At 37.4% G+C, this 20,254-nt stretch overlaps 1 protein-coding gene across 1 annotated transcript in view; it reads right to left on the bottom strand.

The window, feature by feature from the left end:
* The window catches only part of HOMER1 (homer scaffold protein 1), a 93,285-nt gene that overhangs the window by 42,977 nt on the left and 30,054 nt on the right, over nucleotides 1–20,254 (bottom strand). Inside the window, exons 3-5 of the mRNA XM_052777001.1 lie at nucleotides 17,290–17,421; nucleotides 12,411–12,503; nucleotides 4,279–4,421 (exon numbers count right to left, since the gene is read on the bottom strand). Coding sequence (XP_052632961.1) covers nucleotides 4,279–4,421; nucleotides 12,411–12,503; nucleotides 17,290–17,421 — 368 coding nt within the window. The remainder of the gene's footprint in view (nucleotides 1–4,278; nucleotides 4,422–12,410; nucleotides 12,504–17,289; nucleotides 17,422–20,254) is intronic.

A 20,254-nucleotide genomic window follows, 5' to 3' on the forward strand; every position in this document is an offset into this window, starting at 1 on the left:
ACAAGCAACAAACACACACACATATATATTCTGATCAAAACGTTATGTAATAGATATTCCAAGTTTACATATTACAAGAAAAAATGAGGTAACAGGTTCATGGCAGGGTTGACACAAAATTGAAGACTTTCAAGATTGGTCCCAGAAGAATCCTCCTACATTTTGTTTCCGAAAGTGTGTTTTGTCAGCTTCATAAGGTACCAAAAATGGAATAAAGCTTGTTATAAACAAATGTATTCTCTTCAAGGGTGAAAGAGCAAGTTCACCAAAGAGTTACCAAAACGCCCCAAGCAGCAGTTGCAGAGTTTGCCAGATACACTATTCACTTCTAATATTTGAATTATATTCTAAGGCTAAATAAGCTTAGTATAGTATTTCTTTGGGCTCATTCAGATGACCAGAATTGTATACTATGCACAATCAGGATTAAAACTTTTAATAAAAAGCCAGCATATCAGAAGTAGTTAAAATTTTTTAGCAACTTTTTTCTCTCCAAACCCCATTTTATGATCAATAGTTTTCAGTTGTGGGGGGGGAAATCACAACTTAAAGAATGTGGAAAATGTTTTTTAAACAAGGAAGTTGTCTAAGGAAACTAAGATTTACTTAAGAACAAAAATACATATTTTTTTAGTCTTAATTATTTTAAATATTAGATTTGATTAACTAACTTCTGTGAGAAGAAAGCCTTCCTGGAATAGCTATCGTTCAGAAAAGGACTGATCAGTGTCTCAGCCAAGATTTTTAGAAATTCTAATGCCAGGCTTAGGCTACATTTTAGTTTCATTTGTCGTGGCAACATTTACTTGTAAGAGCAGTGCTCTTACATACGTATATTACAGGATGTGGGAACTCCCAAGTAATATTACTTCATAATTCAACATTAACCATCACAGTTTAAAAAAAGGCAAGATGTTTAATTACAAGAGTTTATCTTCTGTGCAAGGCTCATAGCTGTTTAATATCCTTATCTCTCAAGCAGTTGACTAGCATTGCACTGCTTGTGAACAGCATTAGGACTTTCCAGATGAGGATAAATTGAAGCAACTAGACTTCTGCTCTATTATGCTCATGGGATATGAATGGGATTTTAGACATATACTGGAGAATGTTCACTTCAATACTTACAATTATTTACTGAAATAATAAGAAATTTGAGTTCTAATAACAAAACTCTGGTGACTTAAGTAATGCTGTTTTTCAGCTTTTGGGTATAAGTGGTCAGAAAATACCTGTAAATACCAATGTAGTCTACACCCACGCTACTGAAATAACAGGCCCCAACTACTTACACTAAGACATAAAAAGCACATGGAACACTTGCAGAAAAGGACATATGTGGCCAGCCAGGACATGTTAAAACAAAATCAAACTGAACATTTTTCAGGTGTGCAGATTAAAAATGACAAGTAGTAAGATGTCAGCTAAAGCATGACCTCCATACCTGTGATTTCCGACCTTGTTAACTCCTGTCAGACCCTTCCAGTTCATACAAAGACATGAAAACCCCTTACCTGTATCACTGTTTTGACAGCAGCCCCCTTCAAGTCTTCACGCCTGCCCTCAGCCGCAGAGACACCTGCACTTGGCTGAGCTTGCCAACCCTCTTGTCAGCAATGCAGTTCCCACCTCACCAGCCACCTCTCCTTGCAGTGCTGTGGCACCTCATCCTGCCCACGAAGCTCCAACGCTTGCCCCATGGCTGCCCGGGCTGCTGACATGCAGCCCCACGTGTGCCTTCCCCGTGCTCCAGCCTACACTGAGGACCACTCCTTTTGGTTCTTCACAGGGTAAGTATGTATTTGTCAATGCCAGAGCAGAATATAGCTTTCCTATTTATGGAAGAAATGGACTTGATATGGTAGTGTTATTTCAGTGAAGCTCAGCCAGCCTCAGTGACTCTCATGTCCCCTACAGCAGAACTCACTGGAGGGAAGACCACAATGCCTTTTCTTTTGAAAAGCACCTAGCAATTGACCAACAGCTCCTGGAGTAAAGGCAAATATGTAAAAAGCATTGCCATGCACCAGGCAACACTCAAATGCCCTTCCAGCGTCACCCTCCTCACCCGGAAGCACTGGCTAAACTTTACCTTTCCTGAAATGCAGGGTGCAGGAGGACAAGGCTCAGTGATTGGCACGAATCACCAAGGTGCGCAAGGAAAGGGTTCGGTTCAGCAACTCCTCTCTGTCAGACATGCAGTGCCACCAACACGTTGCACCATAAGAAGGGCAAGGAACAAGGAGGAACACAATCCCTTTCTGTACCCCTAACACATGAAAAGCCCAGGGAGACTCCAATGATTGGGGTGTAAGGTTTTAAATTTAAATTTTTTTTTTTTTTTCCTTCGAAATCAGGTCAAGTAGACCGCCTGCAGAGAGCACCCTGTCAGCCAGCACAAGCAGCTAGGTGTGTCTACCTAGTTGCCAATTCAGTATTATGAAATGCCTCTACAAAAACATGCCCATTTAACCAGGACTAACATAATCCTGGAGGCTTCACTTTCCATCTATTTCATGCATGTGTTTCATGCATCTTTATTTATTTATAATAAATAAATATTCTTTATTTATTTATAATAAATAAATATTCTTTATTTATTTATAATAAAAACCTTACCTAGTCCAAAATTAAATTTATTTCAAAGGGTTTTAAAAATTTGTGTTTTCTTCAGTAATAGCTCACTAACAAATCTGAAGCTACCATTAGCAAGACAGAACACTGGTCTTTTGAGAATCATCATGAAAAGTGACCCTCAAAATGCAGAGTTATTGTTGGAAGACCAATTCTAGCTAGTGGTATTTAACAGGACCAAACACTAAAATCAGGCACTCACACTGCATGCATGATGTAGATAGAAAAATGCAAAGCACGTAAAAGTTTTGTAATCTCTATTCTACACCATCAAAAATTACAACCACGTAGTTTCAAACATATCTTCAGTCATGCTCAATGCAGAGCAAAGCGCAGTTACTATTTGACATACCAGAAAACGTATTTACATACGCAGAATGACAGGGGAGATCTTTCAGCTATCATTTTTTAAAAAAACAAACAACATTACTCATGTGTGGACTTTATCACAACTCCTTTTCACAAAAATATTGATAGAGAATTCCAACACACAAACAGTTCAAATGAACTTGTTACAGAACACTGACAGACAAGCAATATTTGTAATACTCCTTCAACATGCACACAGCACTCTCACAAAGCACCATTTCTTCTAAAGCTTGTAACAGATCCACTGGTGACAGTTGGAAGTATAAAAATAAACACAATCACTCTGTTAAAAAATTTGTGCAAAAGTAAAGTTTTTTTCTCATTTGAAAATGCATATTATTTTTTCAGATACGATTGATAGTATTATTCTCTTACAAAAACTGAGAAGTCCTGCACAATACCAGTTCCACCTCTGCTCATTCTGAATTGCATGACATAGCTGATGTCCTAGTATTCCCCAACCTTTGATCAAGAGCTCTTAAACTCTATCTAAACTGAATTAGAATATTTAAAAAAATGAATCTAGTATTCCTAGCTCTGCTTTAAGTTTATTAAATGTTTCACTTAGTCTCCATGGTCTCAATACATTATGTGTTTTATTGAGAGTGACCCATTTACAATTATTTCTGATAGGCAAGATATATCCATCTTAACTCCTTATTTGTATCATTAAATAAAAAGTCATAGCTTTCTTAAAGAACAATAGAACACAGCATTCCTAGTGCAACAAATTCAGTCTGAAACAGAACTACATTTCTCTCATATTTCAAAAGAAGTTGAAAAATGTTTTCAACTGTCAGAGAACTGTTCAGTTAAAGGCTGCTTTAAACTTCATAATGCAGAAGTGTTGTAAGAGTCCCTTTTCTTCCAACAACTCGTCAATGAAAGGCTGACATCCAGTCCTATCAGTCATTTAAAGAATGTGTGCAAAAATAATTTAATTGGAGTATTCTATGAAGCAGTTAATTTCACTAAGATCTCAGACATAGAAATAATGCTTCCTGTTAAAGGGACACCTACACTAACCAGTGTTCAAGGGCTCATGTTAAGCTGATTAAGCTATAAAGTAACATTCCCCCAAATCTTATTCCAAGAGTTTTTCTCATACATATTTTTTTTCTTAAAACAAAGATTATATTGCAAATCTGAGGGCCAGTCCAGGGGTTTTTTGTGGGGGTTGAGTTTCATTTTTTTTCACACAATATGGGAAAAGGTCCCTTTAACGAGGAAGGAGACAGGTATCACTTAATCAGGATGTGGGAATGGAATCTGTACCTATGGGTAAATGGCAATGCGTTCTGGGTTGGTTCAGCCCTTGGTTCTGAGTTCTGCGTCACTTCCGGCGTCGCTCTCTCGTCATCTGTCCCATTAATACTTTCCGGCGTTAAAGGAGACTGAATATCCCCTCCAGCTGATTCCTTAAGTAAAATAAACAACACATTAAAATTACAAACTGACCTGCTCAGGAAAGCTATGTGCACATAAGCACTAACATTAATTCTTAAATGATACACAAATTTTAGCTACTATTAATGTGAGGCTCAGATTTCCAGCATCCCTCATGGTCATATTTCATCATTTGAATTTAATTTAGAAGTATATTACCATAAGATTCACATTGGCTTGTAAAAAACACAACTGACCTACAAATTATTTGCAGGTATCCAGCCTCCTGCTTATTACAGACCTCTCTCCTACCTGGTATTACATTCAGCCCTCATCCTGCTACACAATGTGTCACTACTGACACCCAGGATTCTTGTCTCTTACTTTATATTTTAACACAGTGAAACAAACGATTCTGATATTTATTTCAAAATCTAGCTTTCATATTGTTTAGTAACTGAAGAGAACAGTGGAAGGCCCATTAATGGTGCATTCACTGTTCCACCCATGAGCCATCTGTAAAGAACACTTGTTCAGCAGAGTCCTTGCAAAACCTCTGTAGGCACATTAGCCTGGCCTACCTCTTGCTAGTCATGGTATTATCTGGGAAGGAGAATACTCCAGCTACACCCAGGCAGCTTCTGCTACTGCTATGTAACTGGACACCCAAAAAACTTAATGGCTGCCTCCCAGCAAAGGCACTGGTGTGGTTTTTTAATCACCCTTCATCATGCTAACATGTGCATTTGTGTTTTGGCCAACAAACACCATTTGCTGATTTCTAGTCACTGAAAAGTTACTTCTTTTTCATACAAAGTACACCCTTGTAGCCCACATCCTAAGTTAGAACATTATAGACTTTTCAGTCCCTGTATGTGGTTTTAGTATTTCCTTTCCTATTATATTCTTTTTCAAGTAATGATTTTTGCAGGAGATAAGCAAGTCATATAAGCTAAGTAGCTCATCTTGATTTCAAAATGTCTTGGCAGGCTTTCAGTAATCAAGTGGTAGCACTTAACTCTAAGATAGAGGAGTTTCATGAATAGAGTTCAATGGATGGCATGGAAGAATGTCTATACAGCAGAGGACTGGTTGAATTACAGTATTTCCAAAAGCTAAGCATCTCCTATGGCCACACAGCCTTCTACCATCTGCATGAGGAACAGATGAAACTGCTGTTTAAAGTTATTAAACTGAAGCACAAGCGCAGTCTCTGGAAGGCCAGCAGCTCCTCTTCCCAGCTCTTTGACACCTCATAGGAAGCTGAAGAACAGCAATCTCAGAAGGAATTACAAAATATCTGAAGACGGTCATGATCTTTAAAGACCAGGGCCTAATTTTGAGCCTCCACTTGTAGCCTTCAACTAGTTTACAAGGATAAGGCTTTTTGAAAGCCAATACTGAATCTGATCCTCCATCTACAGGAAATGTCATCCTTGACTTTTAGATTTAACTAGATGGAAAAACTCAGTTCTTTTACAGAAGGTAAGATCTGGCTGTCATGATCACTTTCTACACCTTTCTGGTGTCCCTTAACCAAAAATATCTTGTTCAACGTTTTCATTGCACTTTAAATTACATTAGGCATTTGCAGCACAACAACTGTCAAAATTTTGCTTTTATTCTGCCACATCTCTCACATAGCGAGAGATATGTATCTCACTCTACAACTTGAATTAGTGCGTGACACAACATTCTAATAGTGACTTCAAGTTCTATTATATTTAGCATTCATCAAGCTATACAATGCACATGCACCAGTGTCTCCATTCTGCACCTTCTTATTAAATTTCTGCTGATTAAAAAGCAGAAATAGTAAGCTTACACTGAATTAATTCCACAGATATAAACTGTTATTTATAATAGAAATGTAATTTTTTTTATTACATGAATGCAAATTGTTACCTACTTTCAGGAAGAATCTCATTATTTTATTCTCAAAACTATTATCTTAACTGTTAATACTTTAAGTCAAAATGAAATCTTTGTTTTTACAGAACAATTTTACTGAACTGAAACTGAATTGAAATTAAGTGTGAAAGGAGAGCAGAGTTGGCAAGATCATCAAGCAAATGAGTTACTCTATACAAATTATGTAGTTTTGTCTATTATTAGCTTCTGATTTGATAAACAGTTTCCAGTGACATTAAATGAAAGCCTTTATAGACCCAAGAGTTTCTCTTTTATTTCCTCCTCTTCCCAAACTACACTACTATTCTAAAAATACATACCACACCCTACAAATTCTGGATGGCTTGTATCTTTAAGCTAAAATTTCTACAACACTATTATTAGGTACATAAAGCCAGACGCTACTTATTAAGATGTTTTAAGCATGAATGCATAAAAATTATTTCAGTAGAAGAAAAACAAACATGCAAGTTCCATCTACGCTCATTTTTCAGTAAAGCACTTTCACAGACTTCTAATGTGAATGAAATTCAAGTGACAAAAACTAATGCAGACAAACATCACAGTCTGTGTAATACCTAAAGGTTCACTGCCTGCAAATTCACGAGGGGCTGATTTTTTATGGATAAGAGAAGCATCAGATTCTAGTGTGTATTTCTTCCACAAATAATACAGGTTAATCAGTGCTCTCACACACTCACAACTATCCCTGCGTGATAAATAATTTATTTGCAGGCAACTATAATGAAGCTGGCTATGAATAAAACACCAAAAACAACTGAAAAAGCCACTTACACTAAACAAATTTTTTACAAATAATATGTTCCCATTTTATATTAATTAGAGAGAGTAAAAGAATTTTAGAAACATTTTTGTGAGATGTTCATCTGTAATGAATTTTTTACTCCATACCATTATAGCTTCACACATCCACTCCAGACTTCACAGAGTTGGGGAAGAAACTGCGGTCAGCTTAAAAAGAGATTTGCACCCTTCCCTTCTAGCTGGGAGAGCCGGTTAACTTAGTTCTAACAGTCAATTGTACAGACACCATATGGAAAAAACAGTGCTTAAATTGAAAATGACAAGTCTTCCTGCAAAACAGTGATATATTTTAAGGCCTGCTATTTCCCACTCATGACAGCTACAAATAGATATTTCATGCACTTGAGAAGAAAGGATTAACAGCTCTCCTGTGGTATAAAACCACTATTCTATCATATGTAGGTTTCTGGAGGATATTGAACTTTAAGTCACTCATCAGTCCTGGACTTACACATGGACTGAGGATTAGTGTTTTTCTACGACAAGTAAATGTGAGTGTCTGACTCATGTACATTGTGCTATTTAAGAGTCTGTCAGAGATCTGCACTATCTAAAGGAGCTCTGGCCTTACTAATGAGTATGCAGGACTTCAGTGATGTCAAGCAGTATAAAAATGACATTGCCTACATTATATAAACCAAACATGAGAGGGGAATTCATCAAAAGACACCTTAAATTTCAAAATCTTATAAACAAAATGAATGCACTCACAAAAGAATTTTTAAAGTAAACCAAGCAGACTTCACAGCACAGATCAAGCCACCTTTTAATGGTGACTAAATACAGAACAGAAGAAAAGGAGTAGGTAGATGGTTCTAAAATCATGAACAAACCAAACCAATTCCATCTTGTTTTCTTATTAAGTGTTATACTGTTTTCTCATTAAATATTCTATACACTTCCCTGGCATTGCTGTTCTTCATACTGCTTCTATGTTCAGTACTGAATGGCAATGGCTTAAGTCTGCCAGTTACTGACTCAGATACCGTTAACACATGTGAAACATTTATTCCAGTATAGAAATTCACATAACATCCCAGAAGGTTACTTTTTCCACAAGCTTTGTAAGTACATTTTGTACTGCTACAAAGAAAAAGCTAACAGGTGATAAACCATGACCATTTTGCCAAAACCAACCCATTCCTTGCACTAAAAAATGTTGTGTGTCTAGAACTTTTCCGGCAATAGCTATTCCTAACAGTCTGCATAGGAGGGGCTCAGAATCACAGACAAGACTATTTTGAGTGAAATACTCACCACACATTTTCAGAAATTAACAGATGTCTTAATCTGAAATTATCAGGGTCAAATAAAATATCTGAGGACAGATTCTTGCTTAGAGAAAAAGAAGAACTGAGGTTCAGACTCCAGCTGATTGTAAGACTGATTCGGTGAGACTGCAAACAAACTGCTCTATTTGGTTCTGTACTTGAACCCAATTAAGGTTACTTTAAAAAAGAAAAAAAAAGGGGGGGGGCGGGGAACGACACTGTTTTCAGGCTATTGCTATTGCTTCATGCAGCTCAGTGAACTCCAAGTTGAAGCGTTGATCTTTCAGTGCACTGGCAATCTTGTAACTGAAAATAGGCCATGGGTGGCTTGTCACTGTAAGATCCATGAGTTTATGACATGAGCAAAATAATTCCCTATATTAACAGATGGGTCTGGGAAATAGAGGTGGCACAGCAGGGGAGCCAGTATTTAAGTTTTATATAAACCAGATAAGAGCATTGCAAAGCTTTATTACCTAACGCTGAGTTGAAGGGACACCAGACAGGGTACCTCTGTGCATAGGTGGTCTTAGAAGTACCAAAATAGACAACTACTTTCTAGACTGAAGCCACCAAACATATCAGGTATAGATAAAGTGTGTATTATTATATTAATCCATCTTAATATAGATGGGTCGAAAGTACAAGTTCTCTGGCACAGAAACAATGTTTTCCTCTTAAAGAAAGCACCGTGCACTCAGTGGAACTTACACATAACAAAAGAGCATCTCTCTTGTAATTTATTGGTCCAGGCCACTGTCTTTCTCTGGACAAGTTAAGTTCTTTTTACAATCAAGGTAAATGGTGTTTTTATATATTATCAGATATTCTGGGAAATTAAAGCAAAACCTGCTGGTAAATAGGAGGAGAACAGGCAGTATTAAAGAAACTGTAAGAATGCATAGTTTAAAATTAGCAGCAGCATAGCTTTAGGGGAAAGGGAACTCCTGCTATTAAGTACTTGCAAATTGGGCTATGTATTGTTTTCTTTCTACTATGTGTTACACACACATACACACCCCCACACACCCTGCCAAAGAATACATGCTATCAGATGAAACAGCACATCCAAAAAATCCTTAACATGAACTATTACTTCCTGGCCACTGAGGCACTTTTCTGGCGGAAATATCTAGCCAAATAGTACCAACACTTTGCTAAAGCTCATAACACCTTAGAGAAGCAGCCTAACTTCAGTGGACTTTAGATAAGATTGTTCTTAAGTTGTAACATGGTTAACTCTGGTAAGTACTTGAACTACCAATACATGTTCTATTTCTGAGATATTTCCATTGTTACCTCATTTTCTTTCTCCTTAGTTTCACAACAAGTTTTTGCAGGACCTTCAGAACTGAAACTCATACATATACCAGCAGTATTTGCAGGGTTACATCAAACTACAGTGAAGAGCAAATACCTCATGCAGGGTTTTGTTACACTAGTTGTAGAGATATTTTAATAAAGATTCAACCTGTAGGGACATACTGAATGCAGAAAAAAGCACATGTACTTTTTCTCTTTCAGAACTGTATAGCAGAGAAGGTGGGCAATGTACCATACCTGCTACTTTAACTGGTAAATAATAAGGGCATTTTTTAAAGCAGTACCAAAAGAAATATAACGTTTTATTTGACATGTATATTTTCCAGTCTTGATATGCCATATCTTCCTACCTATTAATAATTTAATGCAGAAGGACATCTACAAGTCCAAAACAGAAGAACGATTAACACTTGTAGCTAACTGGGTTACCGTTACAGAGCTCACTACTCACACACTACCTCCCAATGCCTTTCCTCTCAAAGCTTCCCAAAAAAGTTGGGCTCCTGTGAAGTCTTGACTGGCCACTGCAAATACCTCTTTATTCTTCTACCTTCCCTCTCTGCAAAGGATCACTATGCAAAAGGGAAAGAAGAGCTGTAAAATGATTGAGAAAGGCAATACTTGAATTATTTGCCTTGCAGCCACTTTTTGGCAGATGATCAAAATGACAGCAAGTGCTCCTCCACATGTCTCTAGGGTCCCACCTTCCCTCCCCATAACCATGCACCCGTCCTTGCCCCAGTCATAAATCTCTTTGAATGAGCTCCAGCATCGTGGAAGTGCTGCAGTTTGCCATGAAGCCATCGCTTCTCATCTGCTCCAAACTCCAACGTTCCTGATTCAACTCCCTTCTCTCTGGGGAACTAATGAGAAGCCTTAAGTATGTGAAGACTATTATGCTGATGTGTCAGCGCTTGCACTAACTGTATCTTTCAGAATAATACGCTAACTTATCAACACAGCAAAAAGCCAAGAGATGAAAAGTAAGGCCTGAACATGAAATTATTCCTAAGTGTGCAGTAATTAAATTGCAGCTTTCAGCATGCATTATGGAACCACTCAAGGTAACATTTCTGTAACTGCCTACAGTATAAAATGTTAGGTCCCAAGTATAAAAGGAAATCTGTACAGGAAAATAAACAATATTAATAGCTCATATAGTTCAAGAGAAAGCTTCAACCCTGGGCAGCTGCTAGATGAGAGTATCTTGTCTCTGAGTGAGTAGTTCAAATTTATGTCCAAACCAGATTATAAGTCACTCCATTCAACAGTGTCAGATTTAACTTCTGAGTCCAGACTATTAATCAACATGTCAAAAGAGAAGCAGAGTAATTGTTTTGCCTATAATATCGAGTAACTAGAAGGCTGGCAGAAGCACTTCACTGGTTCTAAAGCCAAGGGTATACTAGGTTATAATATGGAAATACCTACTTCCATTATCTGTGCTTATTTATGGAATTTATCAGAAATTTAGAGACAGTCAAGAAAACTAATAAAAAAAGACTGCCTTATTTTTATCCTGTTACAGTACAGCAAGCAGTTTCCCCTTAACAGCAAAAGCCAACCTAGCACTTAGGCAAAATGCCTACCGGGAAAAAAACATGACGTTGGTTCATTGTGTATTCTTGTGGTTCCCACTGACTTCTCTTGGAAGGGCACCAGATGTAGCTTTCTGGTGGCAATAAAACTGTTCGTACAGCTTGTTGCAAACTGCCTGCCACCCTTGTTCCATCAAAGATCAGGAGCACGTTACAGTGCAAAGCACCCAAGAGATGCACTGATTCAATGAACGAAGACTCCCCAGAAAAAAAAGACTCAGCTGCATTAATCCTACTCAGCTCAGGAACCCCTGCTGTAGTTTTAAAGCTGCTTCATCCTCCAAGAGAAGGAATTACCTTTGTCTTCACTATTGCTTAAAACAAAGCAAACAGCTACACACAGAACCAGAAACACTGGGCAGAGGGGGTGGGAGTGGAGGGGCATAAAAGCCTCATGCAATTTCTTTTTTCGAAGCAAATTCAAAGTACTCATTTTCAAGTAAATTAATTTTAGGCATGAGTAATGTAAATGTGACTATATTAATTTATCCTCCTGTTCGGACTATATTAACCCAGTTCATGTTTTGAGATACCTTTTATAAACTCTTCTTTTACATCATGGCTAACCGCTCTAAAACTCCACAACCAGCACGTGAATCTGTCATCTTCCTTCAACACATTTCACAAGTGAATACTATACAGTAGGAAATAAGTAAAAATACTTTGCTGTTTTAACTTTGATTTTTGTTGTTATGATTCTTCTATAAAAGTACTTTACAGTGCACTGCCTGAAGTTTCACAGATAAAATTAGAAAAAACACAAAAGGTGTTTACTATAGATTTACTTACATTTACTTACACTCACCATGTTTACTCATGGGAAAGCTCAAAGAAAGTTACTGGGGAAAGCTCAAAGAAAGGAATGGGAATAAATAAAAAGCAAAAGGCCAATTTTATTTTAAAGCAAGTGTCTTGTACACTTCTGTAGTGCATGTTAAATGTATTCTTAAACCTCCTGACACTTCTGAATGTTGAAAGGATTCACAGTGACTGGGAAGTACCCCACTCATTTTTAATACGTGTGTGTAAGATACAATACAGTAAATAGCACAGCTATGAAAGTACTAGCCTTGAATCCGGCAATAAGACTCACTTGAGAAGGTGTACTTGTTAGCTCCATCTTTTCTTGGGATTTTTCCTTTGCTAGTCGTGCAGCTTCTTTGAATTCCTGAAATTTTTCAGCAAACTGAAGGTACGTATGTTTAAAAAAAAAAAAAGGAAAAAGAGAAAGAGTAGGCGTGAAGTAGTACATTACATGCAGAACAGAATGCTGTACTTAACATTTTACAAAGTCAAATTCTGTTAGTAGAATTTTTTAAATTTTTCTCCTTATTAGATACTCATTTAAGTGAGTTACACAGTGATATACCTTTCAGTACTTTTCAGACATAATGTGTGCACTGTTTATATGTCAGGAAAATTATGATGCAATGAAGTTTGATCTGTTGCTGACAGTGTTAAAAAACCTCACCTCAGAGATGGCTAATAATAGCGACAAGCTGCCTTACACAGCTGCTTTCAGATTCATGTTTTAGTCTCCTCCTGACAACAAATGATCAGGTTCTGAAGCCTACTGTGGTCACTATTAGCCTAGAGCTTTCAATGGGCTTCATTCTTCCATGACTGAAATAATACTGATTTCTTTCCAAATTTTAACAGCATTTATAATTTTAACAGCTAATTAGGAAAGCAGCAGTGGGAATATTGAGTCAAGTTCATTTCTTGATTGTTCATTGACATCAATCAAGTTAAAGAACAAATTCATTGAACTAAACACTTGCATATACTGAACACTAAATTCAAGGATTGCCCATTGAACTGCCATATGAAGCTTGATATCAATCCTACATGTCCCTCTTCGAGAAAATGGCTAAAGCAGCAATTTAGAAATACATGCACTCTTAAACTTGAGATTAAGTCAGTTTATTAAGAATAGGGCCTAGTTTCTCTGACTAGAGAAAAACTTGGCTTCATAGATCTCGGTTTGATGCTACACTAATTGCTGTAGTAGCCAAGCATTTGTTTTTGTTTCCTAGGGCTTTTATACAGAATATTATCTTATTATGATCAGCTTAAGACTGAAATGATTGTGCAGAAACATTGGAAGCTTCACCAACAGCTTCTACGTCTCTCTAGCAGCACTATACAAAGAAATTGTTTTGCACTGCATGTATTTAGAAAGGACAAAGGCTACCCTTTGTGTGACACAATCTCCTCAACTATTTTCAGTCAGAATTTCACTTGCTATGCAAGACAAAAAACCTTATTGTCTTTAAACTTTTCCTTGTAGGCTACTAGTATTTGAGGAAATATCATTTCTCTCCACTTGTATCCTATATTTCACCTGTCAGGTTATTTAAAAGCATACATTTTCTGAATATATAAGGAGACAAAAGGTACCACCATGAAAGTCTAACCCAGCATCAAAAAACATCTCAGAACAGATGCTAAGATTGTCAACAGATCACCAGAACTAGATGATACTTATTTAAGACTTGTACATAGACCTCAAAATCTGATGGGTAACCTATTATTTAAATCAGCTTTTAGACCAGAGAATTTGTAAATGGAAAACATGATGCTGAGGTTTTGAATAAATGGCTGAAGACATACAAGGCAGTAGATACGACCTTCTGTATCGCAGTGGTAGAAACTGTAAAAAAAATACATAACAGACAGATAAACAGCTAACAGCCTAAGAAAGAGCCAACAAGGCTAATGTAGTGGAAATTTTCACAAATTTACTAGAATTTCTTGAGATAAGTCAGGTGATGGATAATAGCAACCTCTTGATAAAATTCCTGAATAACAAAGACGAGATCTCATGGTATGAAAGGAAAGGTTCTCTGTAGTATCAATATTTTAAAGAAAAGATGAAAAATTGTGCAGGGAGACTACAAGAGGCTCTTACAAGTATCTGTGGTGGCACTTTTGCCATTTAGCATACTCTTAAGTTATATGGAATAAATCAGGTCAACTAATTCAAAGGCGTAAGACAGACAGCAAACCTGAAAAGGAATATTTCTTCTCATTCATCAGGATACCATCAAAAGCACAGACTTAGATTGTGAATGAGAAAGAGGTCTCATTTTTTTCTGAAGATCATGGAACATTCCATTCCTCCTACTGCAGCAGCAAGAGGGACTCTGCTAGCAAATCCTGATCCTGCAAAAGGAGTATTGTTCAATACAGGAATCATTTTTCAGGTGTCACTGACTTCTGATGGAACAACCTTGAGGTGAATTTGTGGTCTAACACATTAAGAAAAGGTCTAATGAAGATAAATAAATGTTTAATTAATTCTCTTCTCTACTGTTTGTGTGTGAAGTTGATTAGAGTGCCAGTATTTTTGCATCAGATATTCTCACTCCGCTAATTCTCAGTCACAATAATTGTACAGAAAGAGGTTACCGCTGTTGCACTCTACCCTAGTAATTAGTTTAGGAGGACAAAGGCATATGAACCAAAACCAAATAGTCCAGAAGTCAAACATTTACTGTAAGCTAAGCAGACAATGATCTGAGAACAGTTTACTCTATTTGCTCTGATTATTTGCTTCATTAACCTGTTGAAATCAGTCACAGACTAGACTAAGTTTTTTGTGGTTGCAGGCTGTCTTTTGCTCCCTGGAACTTGAAATATTTCATTGGGGCCAATAGACACCACTGCATAACAAATTACACACAACAGGGCCGTTCACTTAAAGACTTCGATAAATCAAATACAGAAAGGAAGTTGCAGAATCAATTCTTAAGGCAAACTCCACATGCAACCTGTTTCTGAACAAATCCATTAATACAGTTTATTTGTTAGCCCTATTACTAATATCCCATAGTAACCTGAGCCTTAAATTAGATTTCACGTCCTACAGTGCTAGGTGTACCATAGAGTGCTAGGATAAACCTGACTACAATGCCAGTGCACAGACGAGAGAGTTAGTAATCTGAGCAGAGAGACAAGATGCGAAAGAGAATATCGATGTGATTTGCCTAAAGCCACACAGCAGATCCAGGGTTTCTAATTCAGCTTTTCTGATTCCAAGACCAACATATCTACCAAATCCAGTCACTGAATAGACTGTAATCTAAAGAAAAGTTTCCTTCCCCCCCCCATCAAATATGTTTGTTAATTTTAAAATAACACAGAAAGTTTTACCTTTATGAATTTTAGCAACGATCAGCAGTTTCTACTCACATGAATATCAGTTTGATAATTAAAATATAATATAACAGGAACAGTTTGCTGAAAAGGTCCTGAAGATTCATCACTATAAGCTTCAGAAAAGGTCTGTGACTTGGTATTTTTCTCAATAGGTTTGCGTATTCTTCATAAAACACAGCAATTTGAGTAACTGCTAATCAAACACACACTTAAGACAAAATATCTACTGTAGCTTTTCCAATTATTTTTGCAACAAATAAAGTTTTAAGCCAAGGTTGACATCCATTTGAGGGCAGTGAAAGAATGGAATTGCGACTGTAAATAAGAAGGCAGTAAGTACCACATGGGGAGAGCAAGAAAAGAGTCAACCCAAAATATTTTCACTGGCAAGGATAACCTAGTGTTTAAAGTCAGGGAAACACAGAGTGTGCATGACTACAGCATGACACTTTGCCATCAAAGAAGCATTCTGTGATTAAGCAAAACAAACTAGTCTATGAGAGAGGTAAACTAAATTAGCATTTCTGCAAAATTCATTGAAATATTAAGAAAAGTTATTACCACGTTGGTAAGCAAGTGCCTCTAGGATATACACACCAATTTAAGTAAGTGACAAAGTTTCCAAGTTCACTGAAGCAATGATAGGTGCACAAACGCACATGGAATATTAGTTACCATTCAGAATTTCCTGTGCTTGTGTTGCTTCGTGGAAACGAAAGCTATCTGACTATGAAAGGAAGAAATATTACAAGTGTAACACTTGTCCAAATAAAGCAGATGTATTGGTTCTCATTTTAATGGTTTTCTAACAGGCCCATGCTTATCCTTGGATAGTGACAATTACTTTCTCAAAAGGGCTGGTATGATTACTTTTTTTTTTTAAATAACATGCCAATCATTATGCCTTACTTGAACATGTACTATACATTCCTTTTATTGCACTTGGGTTTCCAGATCTTTTGTATACTTCAAAGAGGAAAATTCTCTGCTCAATGTAGGGACGTTCTTAAACTGAACTGAAATTCCTCTTCTGAAGAAAAATGATACTGGCTTGTACAGGTTCCTGGACCCATCTACCAGAGTAGTATCAATAGCAATAGGTATTGTTGAAAGGGTGCTCAGAGGAACTATACCATCAGTTTGAGAAACATGGGTTACTGCTTTCCTTGGAATAAGGTGTACTTCCCTCCTGCACAAGTAGACCAGAAAAAAAACTGCACATATGGCACAGAGTTTCTTTAGTAAACACTTCGACTCTTGTATTCCAACAGGAAAATGTAGTTTTCTTTTACACTGAATGTATTTCCCACTAGCTTTACTTTAAGCCTGCAGATGTTGAAATATCTGTAATTTGATACACTACGTAGTAGAAAAGTGAATGTGGCTCAAAGACAAAAATGCATCTGAAGACTACCAACAATTTTTTTTTTCTAGGAGATCTAAATATAGAAGAAACACTAAATTGTCTACTCCTTTAAATTCTGTCATGAAAAACTGTAATGGAAGAACAACTTTTAAAAAAGACAAACCTAACGAATGAGTAATTAGAAAGCACTAACAACATACACTGTGATAGCTTAAATCTCCCTTCTTTCCTCCACCAGTTAAAAGTACGTTTGGAGGTATCACACTTTATCTTGACTTTTTACATCATAAAGATCGATACCGTACATTTTTTTGTAAAGAACATTTTTTTGTAAATTGTTTTTAAATAACAACAGTAGGGAGCACTGAGTCAAGATAAAACGAGCAGGAATCAAATATTCTTAAGCCCCTTGACTAGCTTAACAGTGGCCACTGGTCATACTTACTTTTGAAAGGTGATGTTCAGATGAAAATCCCAAGCCATAGACTGTATTCGCCCTGCTGTCTGCCCACTGACCAAACTTCTGCGATGTTTTAGTAAATGTCATGTTGGGGGTGATAGTGCTATTTATTATTGCCTGAAAAAAAAAAAATAGTTGTAAAAAAGGAGTTTTGTCGGTTTGATTTTTTCTTTTTAAAGACTACTCATAATTGAAAATGCCAATATTGTAGTCAAGTACTTGTGTACACTGTATGAGACACACTGGGAACAAAGGAACAGTTTTCTAATTCAGTCACAGCTAAACTTACAAAAGCATATTTTCACATACATTCTGTAAAAAGAGCAAAAGCTGGGCGGGGGGCACCTGTTTGCAATTCCAAGTCATTTAGTAATTAGCAAGTCTAAAAAAAGGCATTTAAAGCATTGCATAGGCTAATGAGATCAGAATAGAAGAACTAGCAAAGTCCTTTTCTGTCTCACAAGTGTATTTCTTCGTCCCCTAAGGCAATGCCTCTCAAGCTCCACTGTAAACTTCACTGTTGCATTCCCCCTACCCGTGCTGCATATGTGATTCTCACTGGAAAAGATGCAATAAAACAAGCAGCACAATTTCCTCTTAAGTTTCTGTGTTACAAGAATCTGTTTTTTCTTTATACATACACAAGCATGCCTAACACTGACAGGGTCATACACCAACTATAGAAGAGCTATTGTTAGAATCATTTTTCTTCTCTAGTTCTTGTTATATACAGGATGGAAGCAGCACATTCTCCAGCATACAAATTCTGCCAAAATAAACAAATCTCAAAATGCAACTATTAGATGATATGCTGGTTCCACTAAAAGCACCTAAAGCTTTACTATGGATTTCAACAGTATTTCCAACACATTAAAGCTTGTCTAGCATACTCTAAATCTGCTATGTGGAACTGTCCAGCTGACTTAAAGTATGTCAGGATAAGGTCTTATAGTGACACCAATGGGTTCCATTTAACTAAAAAACTGATGGTTAGTAAAGTTTACAACCAGCCAACATGAACAAGAAAGACTAGCCATAAACCCAAAGATATGTGTATTTGAAGTGAAATGCAGGCACACTTTCTCATCTGTCTGGTTTCAGACACATTTGTTAAATAATTCACAACCCTTTTCATGAATCACTGGTGCTTTGCAACACCCACATGAAAGAGAAAGCCCTTAAAACTTCCCAGAAAATAGCACACACTGTGAGCAGAACAATTCAGCCAGAATCTTTCTTACATGTCAGTTACTGTGCTCCAAAGGTTATTGTCAGTATGCGTCCTACTGCAATTGTCTTACAGTACTGAGTTAGGAATCTTTTGAACATCACTGTGTATGTTTCCTGCTTCCATGAAATCAAAACCCCTGCCTTACCCCTGGCAAGTTAAAGCCAGTGATTACTGAAGAATCCTAGAGCAGCAACAAAATCCACAGGGTCCAAACCATCTTCTCTGTCATAAATAATCTTTCTTCTTTGAATAGCAGGAACTGTACAGATGCGTAGAGAATAACAGTATTTTCTCAGGATGGGGACAGTGAGCAACTTCAACATCAGAGAGACCAGGTACTGCTCTCCCAAGCCCAAGATCTTCTAGAAGTCAAAATCAGTCTATACTGCTTGTGTGAGATGGCCTTCTGGGTAGATATTAAAATGAGTATTTATGGAGTTTACTTAGCACCCGTTGCTTTTGCTGAGATTTGGGTAGCACTGGAGCACAGCTACCATCAACATAAAATTTTCCCTGAATTCTACAGGACAAGCCCAAAAAATTTACAGCTGAGGGGCCAGCTAAGCCCACAAACAGCTCCCATATGCATATAGTGATTCTCAGATGAAGTGGCAGAGAGGAGTATTGCAAGAAAGTTCAGACGAACACATTGTATCGTAACACATAGAAAGACAAGTGAAGATACTGCAGTACAGATGAATTTAACAAAACTGGCATCTTCTCCGGTGGCTTTGGCAGCTCCACTATCTTGCATTAAATTAGAAGAGCAAAACTGGATGTAGCTGAGGATATCAAAGAGGCAGTTCTCCGATAACCTTTGCCTCAAAATGCAAGTTTTGCCTACTGTTGTGAACAACTGGAAAATTTTGGAATGCCTGAAAGCTTACATTTGAAGCAACAAGCCTCATCAGGTCAAGGACAGGATTTGCTGTGTGATCAGAGACCAGAGAACTACCTCCAGCATTAATTGTCCCCCAAACATCTCAGATTTTCATACAGGAGAAGCTGGTTAGTGAAGTTACTGGTAATTCAAACATCATTCTCCTTTCTCTCGGCATAAGGTTCAGAGCCCATATAAAGCCAGCAGGCTTGCACTTGCACTATGGCCTCCATCCAACTGACCTCATAGAAAACAGCTGTCTATGCCACACAGGACAGAAGAGATAGTGTGACACAGGGAGGTGGACTTCTTGGAAAGGAGGTGTTCTGGAGCTCTTTTTTTGTTGTATGCTTCTTGTCTTCCTGTGCACTGTTAGTGCTTGGAAGCCCACTTTTGAAATAACCTGGCTGAAGCCCAGAACAGAGCTGTGCAAGTTCACTTAATGCTCAACCTCTCTTGCTATGGAAGCTGTCAACAGTAACATGTTTGAAATTAAATATCCTGGGGTCAGTATAGAAAAAGAGTCTTCCTCCCAACTCGAGCTCTAGCTCTGTTGTCTAGCTTCATTAAGCCCTAGTTCCATCCACTGATTAATTTTGAACTTACATGACAGATTTGAGAGTGTGTGTCATGGACGTAACTTCCTCAATGTAGAAGATGACTCTGAAGACAGGGACTTAGGACCTCCAAGCAAGAGGCGGGTTTAAAGCCTGCAGAACTGGCATTTGCTGCAGTGACAGTGGCATATCTGGTTGCAAATTAAACCAGTGAAAAACCTTGGAGAAACCAACTGGTTCTTAGCTGAGACTACTCCCTGCTTCAGCTGACCACATGGCTGG

Source organism: Harpia harpyja, chromosome Z (assembly GCF_026419915.1).
Source record: "Harpia harpyja isolate bHarHar1 chromosome Z, bHarHar1 primary haplotype, whole genome shotgun sequence".
NCBI classification, from domain to species: Eukaryota; Metazoa; Chordata; class Aves; order Accipitriformes; family Accipitridae; genus Harpia; species Harpia harpyja.